This window comes from Eupeodes corollae, chromosome 3, assembly GCF_945859685.1.
Source record: "Eupeodes corollae chromosome 3, idEupCoro1.1, whole genome shotgun sequence".
Taxonomy (NCBI): Eukaryota; Metazoa; Arthropoda; class Insecta; order Diptera; family Syrphidae; genus Eupeodes; species Eupeodes corollae.
Genome location: NC_079149.1, coordinates 132,370,299 through 132,385,372, shown reverse-complemented (window position 1 = coordinate 132,385,372; position 15,074 = coordinate 132,370,299). Strand labels below are relative to the sequence as shown.

Genomic DNA, 15,074 nt, shown 5'->3' with positions numbered 1-15,074 from the left:
ATTACGTTTTATTAAGCAACTTTTTTGGCAATTTCTTATGAAAAATTCTCTTAACGATTCTCAAAAAACTAACATGACAAGGTTTTTGAGAAATAAAATGGTATTTAAATTTTTAAAGATGAACTTATTTTGTACTCCTCAGATTTCCGGACTTAGTTCTACAAACACGTTGATCAATTTTTAAACAAATTTTGATTTTGGTGAGACCAAATTTTTGGGTAAATCATACTTGGTACTCGAACAATCCCAATATCTTGTGTATCTTTGAACCTTAGGACCATTTTTAATGATAATCAAAATCAAAAGATCAAAAAGTCCAATCCTTTTTCATCACTTCAAAGAAACTTATTTACGCAGAACTGAGGTTTCGACACTAAATTTGAGTCAACATCTGACCCTACAACTAATATTAGGAATTCAAGTCCAAAACTTCCAGACTTAAGGTGACAAAAACAAATTTTAAGGGGAAAAAATAAAGACACAAAACCATCATTCTGTACTCACATCATAGACCAAATATTGTAGAAGAACTCCTAGTGCTGCTATTCCCTTGCCCTGGAATTGGAATTCCGGCAAATGATGATAGTCCAATAATTCTGTAGCTCCATTATACGACGAGTGTCGTTGTTGAAGTAGTTTATTATTATTGTTGTTGTTGTTGATATTCTTCTTCAATTGATGCACAACTTGGTCTTCTACCTCGGCCAAATCCTCAAATTCTTCCTCTTGTAAATCTTCCTGTACCAAAATCTTAGGTTTTTCTTTTTGTGATTTCTTGTTGCATAAATAAAATACGAAGAAAAAATAGTCAACATCATAATCTATCTACAACAATAAAAACAACAAAAAATAGAAAACTTACCTTGATAGCAGTTGTTGGTCCTGTAACAATGTGTCCTCCTGATGTTGGCGGAGTTCCAATCCGACCAATAATACACTTTCCATTTGGTTGCTTGTTATTAATGAGATTATTCAAAATGGGCGAGGGTGGCGTATGAGTGTTGTTGCTACTCCTTAGCAATGCCTTCTCGGTGGCTGTTAGCAATGGCGTACTTGTGGATACAATACCACCACCACCTCCACCCAAAGTAATCTTGCCAACAACTCCTCCATTTGTAGTCTTTGAAGTGTTGTTGATATTTTGTTGTTGTTGCTGCTGCTGCTGCTGTTGTTGGCTAACGAGCCGGTTATGATCTAAAAATGACAAAAATAAGGAAAAAGGAAACTTGCATTAGACAAAAACCAACATAAAGATTGTAATTAAAATGTACTTTATATATACCTATGGATACTTATAACGGTTATCAACCCCAAAATACAAAATTCCTCTGCCATAAAAGGCCAACAACATTGACTTTTTCAATCAATTACATGGATTTTTTTTTAGGTAAAACTACTTTTGCAACATGTTGCTTAAGACTACGAGTATCTATAAATAATGTAATTAATGTTGCTACTGTCTGTCTTTGGCATCAGACTTGTTTTTGAGACATAATTTAAGTCAAGACGGATTAAAAAATTGGTTCGATTTATTGAAAAACAACAACAACAATAATAAAAACCTGATATTATTGTTTAAGTAATGTTAAAGTACATTACTTGCAACATGTTTAATATTTATGAGATTGTTCCCAGCTGTGATGCAGTTTCTTCTTGTCATTTCGGAAACAACTCAATTTGGTGAATGAGGAAGGAAATTGTTTATTGTATGATTATTTAATTTATCATGAAAAATATTAAAAATGCTAAGTACCTTTGTTTACAAAAGAAAGAAGACGTTAAAACAATCTTGTTGTAAACTCTCATTATAAGCGTCACTTATGGAGTCATTATAAACCAAAATAAGTCTTTAGCAGGGATGCGCCCCACTGTATGGCTTTCTCTTCCATCAAATGCACGTTTTTAATGTGGAAACGATTCGATGCAACTTTACTGACGGACGACGATGATGACGACGAATCCGCGACGTTACGACCGACCACAATGAAGCAGCTGGGGACGTCAAGGCAAAAACTTATAGAAATTTGCATTTTTGAGTTAAATTAACCTGTCGGTTGTGGCTGTCGCATCAGTCGCACTATTAGCGCACTTAGGTTAATCATTATTACGTATATTTATTTTTGAAAATAATACAAAAATAAAAACGTTAACAAAAACCTGAATAGGAGGATCATCATTATTTGGTGGTAATTGACTGTTAATTGCCTTCTGGCTTCGCTGCAATGCAAAGTGATGTGATTTGATGTGATAAAGGAGGTTTCACTTTTTTGTTTAAACAAACTGATGTCAATTACAGTCTTGGTCTTTATAAAACGTTTAGATAATTTAATGTTTTTTTTTTTTGGTTTTCAGTTTTTGAAGAAATTTATATGATTACGCCAAGTTAAGTGTGGTTATGAAAACATAGGTCAGAGAGACAACAACTTAACACTTTCTTTATAGATGGTTGATTAGGATTTAATTGCATTTTTGTTTATCTAACAATGTGGCTGTCAAAATGACTATGAGGTTAAAGAGAAGTTAATTAGATGTTGCTGATGTTTAAAAGTGAGAAGTCTTGAGGATCAATTTGGTCACAGTTATTTCGCTAAAATTTAAATTGAAAAAGAAAACATATTAAACAGTTAATGACACATATTTACTCTTATTAGCAGGTGCTACTCTCAATTGATAATTAATTAACATAATTGACATGAAACAATTGATAAACGTTTTTGTAATTACGAATTCTCAAGGCCGTTGACAAAAGAACAAGGAAAGTAGCTAAGTTATTGAATTAATCAATTTTGAAAAAAAAAACTTATATCAATTTTTACCATTTATCAAGTGGTAGTTATCAATCCATTGATAAGTGTCTAAATCTTGGACGTCTCATATTCTTGAAATATTTTAAATTTTTCTATCATGAATTTACATGATATATTTATCATAATCATGTCGTAATCAATTGATAAATATCAATAAATTAACATTCAACAAATCGCAAGAATACAATTTTTGATAATTGAAAATATTCAAGACAGTTGTAAGAATCAAGAAAAATTACTGTGTAAATAAATGGATTTTCAAAAGTCTATTTTCAATTTGTATTAATTTATCAGTTAATAGTTGAAAACCATAAAAAGGTTTATTGTCTTTATTTATAATCCGAGTGCTAAACTCTTCCTTCTTGTCCTATTTTTAATATGGTTTGAAAAAAACGTACAAAGTTGCTTAGATTTTCAATCAGAAAAGGTTTAAACCAGGCCATTTTTCAGTGTTTATCATGATGGTTGAAAATTGTAATAAGGTTGATTATGTCTGTCTGTCTGTCTGTCAATGCTTCTAAGCTCCTTGCTGTTGTCTTAATTTCTGTGTCTAATCAATTAATCTTATTTTATGATCAGCGTTATGTCATTATCAATTGATAAATGTCAAATATTAACATTAAGCAGACAAAATTAGGCTTTTTGATGATTAAGAATGGTCAGGATGGTTTTAAAAACAACGTAAGTTTCAATTTCAATTGATATTTGACGGCAGTAATATATTTGATTGATTGATTGATTGTGGTACCCGTGGCATGATGGTTAGTGCGTTGGACTGTCATGCTAGAGGTCTTTGGTTCGATCCCTGCCTATGCCATCTAAAGTCTTTTCACGGGTACTGCCTCTTGCGAGGAATTGACAAATTCTCCAAGAGTAACCATTGTCATGAAAAAGTGTTTTCTCAAAATTAGCCGTTCGGAATATAAACTGTAGGTCCCCTCCATTTCTGACAACATTACTCGCACACAGGAATGGTTGAGAGTGTAAGTCACTAGGCCTTGGTTCTCAACGGACTGTCGCGCCACCCAATTTATTTATTTTTTATTTATAATATATTTGATTATGTTTGCCTACAGCTCAACATTAATGCTAAGTTTCTTGTTGTTGGCCTTTTTGTAATAGATTTATCTTATTTCAATATCTGTAATATGTTACTATCAATTGATAATTGATAAAAATCAATACATTAACTATTAAAAACTCCAAGAATAGAACTTTTCAAGACTGAGAATGGTTAAGAAGGCTGTAAAAACACATAAAAATGAAGTTTTTAAAGGCATTTCTTCAATAAAATTGTTCATTCGTGTTTAATTTTTCGTTATTTTTTTATGTATTAATTTATTATTTATTTGTTCATTTTTTCATTAAACTATTAACGTTCTCGTTTGTATTTAATTATTCGTTATTCACTTGTTGATTGCAATCTAGTTTTAAATGAAAAAGATTATCTTCAATTTTTATCGTTTGTACGAGCAAAGCCTTTTTACTAGCTCTGCTTAGATTTTGATGGCAAATGTTAATATGGTTAGCAAATCTTCACAGATAATTATTCAAATAGATATTTCTATTATTTTTTACTTACTTACTTCAATCTGAAAGTTTCCGAAAAATTTGACCAAAAAAGAGCGTCGACGAACAATGGAGGGGAGTAAAGAAAAACCCAAAACAAATTTAAACTTTATAGTACGGTGGTCTGTGCTTGAATGCCAGATGCTTCTTTTATTTTCTTCTTTCCCATTCTTGCTTTTAATTTTAGTACATTTTTGTTACAATAAAAGATGGCCGATGATTTTTAGTGGCGGCAAGTTTGAAAAGTTAAGAATTTTAGTACGAGTTTAGGATCTTGACATTTTAAGCTATAATCGCAATGATTTTTTATTTACATTTTAGAATTTTAATTCAAATTTAGGTTTTAAGTTTTAATTCAAGTTTAGATTGAAAGAAAAAAAATGCAGTAAGTAATAAATTCATTTTTCTTGACCTTTATTTTAATCAAATTATCTTAATTATCAATTGATAAATATCAAAGATTAACATTTAACAAAATAAGAAAGGACTGTTGACGATTGCTAATGATCAAGACGGTTGCTAGAAAAAAGGAAACTTACTTAGTTTCTGAATCAACAAAGTTTTAAAAGTTCTTATTTGAATTTTTATAATTTATCAGTTGATAATTAAAAATCTTAACTAGGTATTATTATGTTGGTCTATAGCTCCTAGCGTTTTTCCTGTCTCTATAGTTTTTTGTTTGATCGACTTATTTTATGTCAATATCTTAATTATCTCGATATAGAAATGTGTAAATTATCTCACTTTGATTGAGTGGTGTGAAGTTATCTAGAAAATGATAATAAAACCCATCACATAATTTAAATTTACCCCCACTAAAAGGAAGTAGGTACAGAATCAATCTGTTTTAAATATACCCCCTGCCATATTCATCAACACTAAAGATATCATAGTCGGAATATTGCATTGAAAATCATTTAAACAATCAATAATTATTGTCTGACGCAAATGGTTATAGGCCTAGAGGCTTTTAAGCTGACCCACTTGCAATTGCCTTGTAGTCATATAGTTATGCCTGCCATGTATACACCTATTCCCAATTAAAACGCATATAGCACATCATCCAAGACCCAACCCATCACGCCTCAAAATAAACGCACATAATTATCGAGGCAATTAGCACAGAAATTTGCATTTCGTGTAAAATTAGACAATTGACTACAACAACTTCTACCACAATCGATTGCCAGAATTTCAATACAATCAGAGTGAAGTGTATTGTGCGTTTAGCTTCTATATAATTCATCATCTTTCTCTGAGTGAATTGAAACTCGAAAATACGCATCATCTTTGGATATTGGAAATTGCATCAGAACTGATATCAATATGTATCATAAGGTATATGTATTGAATATGCAAATAAGATACGAGTATATGTATGTTGAGGAAGTACCAGCTAGATTAACATTTTGAACATCAATATTGAAAAGCCAGATACCTTCTGATAGTGATATGTAGTTGAAATCAAGTATCAAACAATTGGCTCCAGAATTTAGAACATGCTTTGGAGAATAATTATTTGTGGTTCAGGGTTGCCAACTGAGAAGAATAATATTGGGTATAAAACGAAGGAATAGATAACGTATTAGTAGTGCATTTCATATAGTGCAGAAAAGTATGCAATGCAATTATATACTTTAAAATTAAAACCTGTTTTCCTATAACTAAGAAAAAGAAATGCAAAAATTGACAAAAAATACGCATTTAATTTTTAAACATAGATTTCAGACTCTAATTTAGTATTTTTGTATTTTTTGATTCATTTTGAATGTTGAACAGTTTTTAAAAATAGGAAGTGCCCAAAAATATGCAATTATTTTTTGATATTATCGAACAGAAAACATTAGATTGAGCAAAAATCCAAATTTCTATGAAAGGGCAAATAATAAATTATACCTTTTGCTTCAATCGCAGTTACAGACATTTTATGTTTCAGCTGAAGTCATATTTAATATTTATTTTTCATTTAAACAAAAATACATAAGACAATTACAAAGCATGGGCTTATTTATTTATATTCTTCATATTTTGATTTGAAAATGTGTTTCCCAAATTTTTATAAGAAAAGGATTCATTTTTAATATTTGCATACACACAATTTCGTACTTGTGATTTTCCTAACTTGTCAGCTTTCGTTGACTTTCATCATTTTGATTTGATATTTAAGAGCAATTAAGAAACATTAAATAGTTATATTCGGTATTAAAGTGAAGTCTTAGAATTTTCGTTCTTGCACGTATAACTTACTTTATTCAACCCAGAACTTTTATCTCAGTTCAAATTTGGTTTAAAAATAATTTTTAATGGACAGTCTGTTTTTGACTTGGAAGAAAATCGAAGGCATTCAATTTTCTTCTCTAATCTGATGCTTGATTTAAATCAGGGAGAAATATTTTTGCAAATAATAGATATTTTCAATGATCATTTGAATTCAATGATTAAAATCAATAATAGCTATAATGGGCCACTTTATCAACTTTTGATTTGAGCAACTGTCTCAATTTTTTGAAGATTTAAGGTCTGTTAATTTGTTAGCTCATAAAATAGTACTCAACTTGAAGATTTAAGGTCTGTTAATTTGTTAGCTCATAAAATAGTACTCAACTGAATCCAAGCACGCTCTGAACAGTTCTCTGAATAAAGCCTGTTCTGAATGCCTTAAGAACAGCATTTCAGTGAATTAATATTTCTCTTGAACCTCAAAGAGCAGTAGATAATCACGTCTTTCAAGACTGCCATAAAATGATTGGACTCTGTTTCTATAAACTCAATAAATTGGCGATAATCTTTTGTGGAGATAAATCAACAATTAGATGACGGTCCATAAAGACATTTCAAACAACTAAAAACCTGACGAACTCGCAAAAAGACAAAGTTTCCTTTGTTGGGCAACAAATATTACATCAGTTTAATCTTAACTACTTGTTAGGTAATGCTTCTTGTAAGTTTATGCTCCATACCATTAGGACAGTGAACCACAGATCGAATAATACCAACACTTGGAAGTCAACTAAAGTAATTTGGCCAACGTTTGATACTAAACGTTCAAAGCAGCTCCATTATAAATAGGTATCCTTACAAGATACTTCCTAATTATAGGTAGGCATGCTTTTCAACCTGGAGCTCCTTTAAACAATTTTTGCAGAAGCTTTAAGTGTTTATTTCCTGCACTATTACAAAGACGAAGACTCCACTTAAGAGACTTCTAGTGCAATTATTCTAGTAATCGAAAAAATTCTGACATTTATGGTCTCAAATGCTTCATCGCTAGCACAAATTATTTTTAACGTGTAAGGTGGATCTTAAGATCAATGTGTTATCACAACGGGCCAGTTCTTGGTCTAAGAGTCTAAGTGTGTTGGCTTTTCCTTCACCAACCACCTTATTTTTTTAAAAACTGGAATTTCAACATTTTGAGAAACAGACCTTGTTTTTTACTCTTATTGAATATTCCTATATACTTAATGTTTTGCTAAAGTTTAAATGCGTTCTTCTGAAAAATAGTTAAAAACAGTTAAAAGTTAAAACTAAGTTGTTTATTATAAATATTGCAAAAATACACTTTTAGTTGTTAAAAGTCTGGTGTCATTTTTTATATCTATTTGAAGATTTAGCCATTTAAAAATATTGCGATTACTCAGCATTTTAATTTAAAAAATTAGTTCTTGGAAAAGTAAAAAGAAAACCTCTGAACTCAAGATAATGTGGCAACCATAATTATTATTATGACCAAAGCGAAGCCTTCATCAGATAAGTGCCGTCTGGCATATTCTCATAGGTCTGGAAAATAATTGTTGTGCAATTAATCAGATGCACTGTATAGAACTGTTGTAGTGCACATCTCACTTCAAGTACCATATTACAGTTGAGGTATTTCAAATATTTTTTCTCCATCCTGAGTGGGCGTCTAATATAATGTATGCTAAAGAACACGAACATGAAACATGAATATACAAAAACGTTGCAAACCCTAAAGTGATGATATCATTGTTCAAAGTAGATTCACAAAAACCTAAACCAAATGAAGACCATTAGTATAGTTAAGATGTTCAAGATGTATCTCAAATTATTTAGATACTTTGGAATGTACAACGATACATGAAATATTCCTTTTTATGAAGAAATAAATTTGTGGATTTCCCAAATGTTAACAATATACTTCCTGTTTTCATGAAACATGAATAGTTTTTATGTAATCCATGTAAATTTTTTGCTATACAAATACAGGTACATAGATGCATATGAATAAATTGTACGTTTAAAACTATTATTTTTCAAAAACTCTTTATACACCAAAAGAGGCTCTTATCCTTGATACGTTGTACACAGAAAATGAACAATCTCAAGTTTATTGTTCTTGAAGATGAAACAACAACAAAAAACTACGCACGTAGATTCATTTTTGTTGCTACTGTTACTACGAGTATGTGAATACACAGCTATGGCCGAAAATGATGGAACATTTCTTATTTTTGAGGAAAAACACGTCATGAAAAATTATAGGAACAAAAAATCTCTCAGTGTTAAGAATTGATTGTTAATACCTAGGATTAAGCTTTCTTTGGTGACCATGTGCTCATTTTTTAATGGATGGAATAATTTGGAAAAAGAATTAAGATGAAAAGGAGAAGGCACAAGAAAGGTGTCAATATTGAGTTAGCTGGAGGAAAAATTGAACAAATTTAATTAAAATAGGGGGTTTTCAACTAAATATCAAATATAAACGGTGATTTTTAAGAGCTTGAGAACTTTAAAAAAAAAAAAAAACGCATACAATTTGCAAAATCTCATCGATTCTTTATTTGAAACGTTAGATTGGTCCATGACATTTACTTTTTGAAAGTCCAAGTTTGGGTAACTTTTTCGAGCATTTCGGCCGGAATAGCCCGAATTTCTTAGGAAATGTTGTCTTCCAAAGCTGGAATAGTTGCTGGCTTATTTGTGTAGACTTTAGACTTGACGTAGCCCCACAAAAAATAGTCTAAAGGCGTCAAATCGCATGATCTTGGTGGCCAACTTACCGGTCCATTCCTTGAGATGAATTGTTCTCCGAAGTTTTCCCTCAAAATGGCCATAGAATCGCGAGCTGTGTGGCATGTAGCGCCATCTTGTTGAAACCACATGTCAACCAAGTTCAGTTCTTCCATTTTTGGCAACAAAAAGTTTGTTAGCATTGAACGATAGCGATCGCCATTCACCGTAACGTTGCGTCCAACAGCATCTTTGAAAAAATACGGTCCAATGATTCCACCAGCGTACAAACCACACCAAACAGTGCATTTTTCGGGATGCATGGGCAGTTCTTGAACGGCTTCTGGTTGCTCTTCACTCCAAATGCGGCAAATTTTGCTTATTTACGTAGCCATTCAACCAGAAATGAGCCTCATCGCTGAACAAAATTTGTCGATAAAAAAGCGGATTTTCTGCCAACTTTTCTAGGGCCCATTCACTGAAAATTCGACGTTGTGGCAGATCGTTCGGCTTGAGTTCTTGCACGAGCTGTATTTTATACGGTTTTACACCAAGATCTTTGCGTAAAATCTTCCATGTGGTCGAATAACACAAACCCAATTGCTGCGAACGGCGACGAATCGACATTTCATGGTCTTCAGCAACACTCTCAGAAACAGACGCAATATTCTCTTCTGTACGCACTGTACGCATTCGTGTGGTTGGTTTAATGTCCAATAAAGTAAACTGAGTGCGAAACTTGGTCACAATCGCATTAATTGTTTGCTCACTTGGTCGATTATGTAGACCATAAATCGGACGTAAAGCGCGAAACACATTTCAAACTGAACACTGATTTTGGTAATAAAATTCAATGATTTGAAGGCGTTGCTCGTTAGTAAGTCTATTCATGATGAAATGTCAAAGCATACTGAGCATCTTTCTCTTTGACACCATGTCTAAAATCCCACGTGATCTGTCAAATACTAATGCAAGAAAATCCTAACCTCAAAAAAATCACCCTTTAAATAAATAAATAAGTTGGTGTTACAGTTCACTTGATAAACAGGGCCTTGTGATTCACAACCCTTAACAATTTCTATGTGCTAGTCATGGCAAGGATAAAAGTGACCTACAGCTTACATGCAGAATCCAAAAGGCTAGCAATCCTAATGACAACATTAACTCTTGAAGGTTTTGTCATTTGCTCCTAGAGGCAATGCCCGTAAAAAAGTTTTAGGCGTAACAGACAATAATTGAACTCAAAACCTCTGTAATGACATTTCTTCGTAACTACTATCACGGATACTTATAAATATAAATTTTGTAACTTTATATCATTTATAATCCATCATGTATAGGTTGTTTTTTGGCGCGGGTAGTTTTTTTTCGTCCCGTGGCAGCCATTTTGTTTTGGTGACATCTGTCAAATATTTTGTTTGGTATTTAGTTGTTTATGCCAAATCATCATGGCAAGTTACACATTTGAACAGCACGTTCAAATGATAAAACTTTACTATCAAAATGAGTAATCCTTAACACAACCGTTGTGTTGTGCGCATTGCACCCATCTTAAGGTAAACGTGGTGGCAATTCACAGTAGACTCTTCAACGTTTTTTGGAACCACCGGTTCAGTAAACAATCAGTTAACACCTGTTAGTTCAAGGAACGCAAGATCGGCCGATAACATCGCCGCGGTCCGTGAAAGTGTACAGAAGAAACCGAGGCAGTCTATTCCTCGACGAGCACAAGAACTCGGCCTTTTGCAGACTTCAACTTGGCGAATTTTGCGTCGGGTCTTGAGTCTTCACCCGTACAAGATCCAATTGAGCCAGGAGCTCAGAGTTCATGACTGAGCTGACTGGGCTTCGAATCGCTTAGGAGAGGAATCCAATTTTGGCCTGAAACTACCTTTTATGACGAGGCGCATTTTTGGATGAATGGCTGCGTTAACAAGCAATTGCCGTATGGGACGAAACTAACCCTAGCGAGGTTCACCAGGTGTGGATTTAGGATTTTTGGGACGATGGTGGCGAAATTGGTCCGTAAGTTTTTGAAAACGACGTTAGTGAGACGGTCACCGTCAACAGCGTGTGCTACATAACGATGATAACTAATTTCTTATGGCCTAAATTGAATTATATAGACCTAGACGACATGTGGTCTTAGAAGCACAGAAGCGGCGCTACGTGCCACGACATCTATACACAACATCTACCCTACCTTATTGAAAAATCCTATATAAAATTAAAAACAAATTTGTCGAAAAGTATTGATTTTGAAAGTTTAAAACGCGTGTTTATAATTTTTGGACAACCTTTTAAAAACCACAATTAAAAAACATTAACAAAATGTTTAGCATTAAAATTTAATTAAAACATTTTAATTTGTGCTAAAGACATAATTACCAATAATTAGGTTTTGTTTCTATTATTTTGGCCCCAACTGTATGTAGTTTTTATGGATGTGATGTTTTTAGGTTGCGTTTTGTATGCATAGTATTTTTTAATTGTGCAATTATTTGCCCTTGCTCTCTTAGGATGGGTACTGATTTTCATTGTGATTGTTGTTATTTTTCGAAATTCAAAATGCCAGATGTACCTTCCTTTTTTTATTTGTAAATTAAAATGGTTTCATTAATTAATTTTAAGTGCTAATGTGTATACTGCTGAATACTATGTGTTCAAATGATGTTGTAATTGCATAAATTAAAAGCAATTCATCTTTGACAACGAAACACACAAACGAAAATCTCTAATTCGTCTCTAAATAGTCCGTTTTAATAAAAAGCTTAATGTTTATGAAAAAAGACACATAAATGTTTTGGGAATGTAACAAATTTTGTTCAATGACATTGGATCTTGTTTTTATATTTTTGTAATTAATTTTTAAATTTATTTTTTCATACTATTGGCTGAAAGGAAATTATAACATTTTGTGGCGCATTAACAAATCGATTTATCACAATCAATAATTTTATGTAAAAGAAATTTAACAAAAATCTGTAATGAAATTTAAAAAAAGTAAAATAAAACAGAAACTGACAAGCAAGGTCATTTTGATCACATTTTATGCCAAATTTTTATTTTTAAATAGATTTTATTTTCTTATTGTTTGTTTTGTGAATTAACCGAAAGAATTCTATATAATTAAAGATAAAGCAAAGTCGTGATCTTATTATTTCACATTGTTTGATTTAAAAGAATTAACGCATATTGTAAATGAATAATTTATGTTGGCCTTCAAAAAGCTCAACTAAATATATTTACTTCATTATTGAAAAACTATCAGTTTTTGTAGCAAATTAAATTTATTGAAGTCATTTAACTTCACAAAGGAAGTAATTGTGAGATCTGTTTGATTTGTCGAAACAGAACATTTTGACATTTCATGACTTTTTAAGATTTTTGAAATCTTTGAAAATTTAAAGAATTGACAGTTTTTTTTACAAAAAATAAAAAAAACGTATTTAAATTTGATGAAAATTGTTTTCGACTCAAAACCAGAAGAACACAAATATTGACTTTTTGAAAGATCCAAAAAAAAGTATTTAATATAGAATTAATTAAGTGCCGCAACAGTCCGTTGAGAACTAGGACCTAGTGAATTCCAACTCTGTACCATTTCTGTGTGTGAGTCATGTTTTCAGGGTTGGAGGGGACCTACAGTTTCAAGTCGAATCCGAACGTCAAATTTGAGAAATCAATTTCTATTCATGACAATAATTACACTTGGAAGATTTGTCTATTCCTCGCAAGATTCAATGCCCGTGAAACTTCAGATGAACCCAAAACATCTGGCATAACTGCTACTACTACTATACTAAATATGTAATTGTATTTAGTGTCATTTAGTGTCAATTTCATACTCTCTAAGATTGAATAGTCTTTGACTTTTTATAGGATATAAACAATTTTTTAAAAGTAAGTCATTATTAAGGTTTTCCCAAACCAAAGAAACGTTTTTGAAAAATTACAGAAACGTTCAAAGACAGAGGAACATTTCTGAAAAGTATCTGAAATTTTTCTAGAATGTTTGCTAAGGTATGAACGCTTGTAAAACACACTTATTCAAATTTTTTTCAATGAAAAAACTTGTCACAAGACGGAAATTTTGAAATAAAGCCGACGATTTGTGTGAAATTTCCAGAAATATAAATTTTGAATAAAATGATGTAGAAACAATGAGGAATTCATCATCACGTCACGACAATAATTTAATTTTAAATGTACGAACTTGCTCCTGTATGCAAAGAATCCGCTATAAAATATTTCCTGTATTTTAATATTTAAAAAAAAAAAATAGCATTTTTTTAATTAACTTCTTATATACAATTTTTTTAAATTTTAGTTTAAAAATATTTTTTGTATGCAGTTATTTAGAGCTTATTATTAAAAGGTTAAAATTTCAGTTTCGTAAAAAAATGATGCCTCATTTTCAAGATATCGAATTTCGAAAAAAAAATGTTTAATATTGTTTTAAAAATCAAATATAAAAAATTACATTTTTGATCATCAATTATTATAAAGACTCTTATACTTCCTTGTGCTTGTGCAACATTATTGAATACGGTTGATTATTTCTTGATAAAACTTGAAAACGAAACAACGGTACTATGGGGGTACCCTTTTGGAGCAAAACACAAAAATATTTGTTTTCATATTGAAAGAAAAATCTATCAGTTTGTTTGTGATAAAATTATTCTAATTTTCGATTTTTGACCAACAAATTTTAAAAATAAAAGGAGGACAGACAGACTGACGGTATTGGGGCACATACGTTTTTCGACTTACTTCTTTACCATCGTAATGTCATGTTGGATTATAATCTCGGGTTCAAAAATTTTTAAAGGGAATTTCTTTGATGTGAACAATTTTTTTAGAAGTCAGTCGTTCTTAAGGTTTGTCAAACCAAAGAAACATTTCAGAAACATTTAAAAACAAAGGTACATTTCTGAAAAGTATCTCAAAATTTTCTGGAATTTTTGTAATAGTATGGACGCTTGTGAAACATAATTGTTCAAATTCTATGAAATGGAGAAAGTTGTGTGGTATCCACGCTACGAAAATTTTGAAATAAAGCCGACGATTTGTCTTAAATTTCCGGAAATATAAATTTTGAATAAGATGAGGTAGAAACAATTAGTTATATTGTTTATCATTACGGCAATACTTTAATTTAAAATAAAATGCTGGAACTTTCTCGTGTATCCAAAGAGTCTGTTATAAAATGTTTCCTGCATTTTACGATTTAAAAATGTACTTAAAAAATAGGTTTCTCAAAAAAACTTTAATTTTACAAAATCTTTATTTGAAAATCGTTACAGCATTTTTGTTAATTCTTTTTAATTTTTTTTTTAACAAAATTTTTCAATTTTAGTTTACAAATATTTTCGGTGGACAGTTATTAATAGCAAATTTATAAACGTTAAACATTTCAATTTTCTAAAAATATGGTGATCCATTTTTAAGATATCGAATTTCGAAAAAAAAATTTTGATTTTTTTAAAGATCAAGTATAAAAACAATAACATTTTTTTATCATCTATTATTATTAAGACTCTAATACTGTCTTTGCTTGTGCAGAAAAATATTATTGAAATCAGATGATTAGTTCTTGAAAAAACTTGAAAACAAAATAACTGAACTAAGCAAAAATATTTGTTTTCATACTGAAAGAAGCCAATTTAAGAACAAACAAATTAATGAAAATTAAGAAAAAATCTTTCGGTTGCTTTTTGATAAAGT

General features: G+C 31.1%; 1 protein-coding gene across 4 annotated transcripts in view; it reads right to left on the bottom strand.

Moving 5' to 3' along the window:
* The window catches only part of LOC129949753 (mucin-2), a 354,544-nt gene that overhangs the window by 17,654 nt on the left and 321,816 nt on the right, over positions 1–15,074 (bottom strand). For all 4 annotated transcript variants that reach the window (XM_056061389.1, XM_056061391.1, XM_056061390.1 and 1 more), the window contains 2 exons: positions 863–1,194; positions 505–774 (listed from right to left, as the gene is read on the bottom strand). In XM_056061389.1, coding sequence (XP_055917364.1) covers positions 505–774; positions 863–1,194 — 602 coding nt within the window. The remainder of the gene's footprint in view (positions 1–504; positions 775–862; positions 1,195–15,074) is intronic.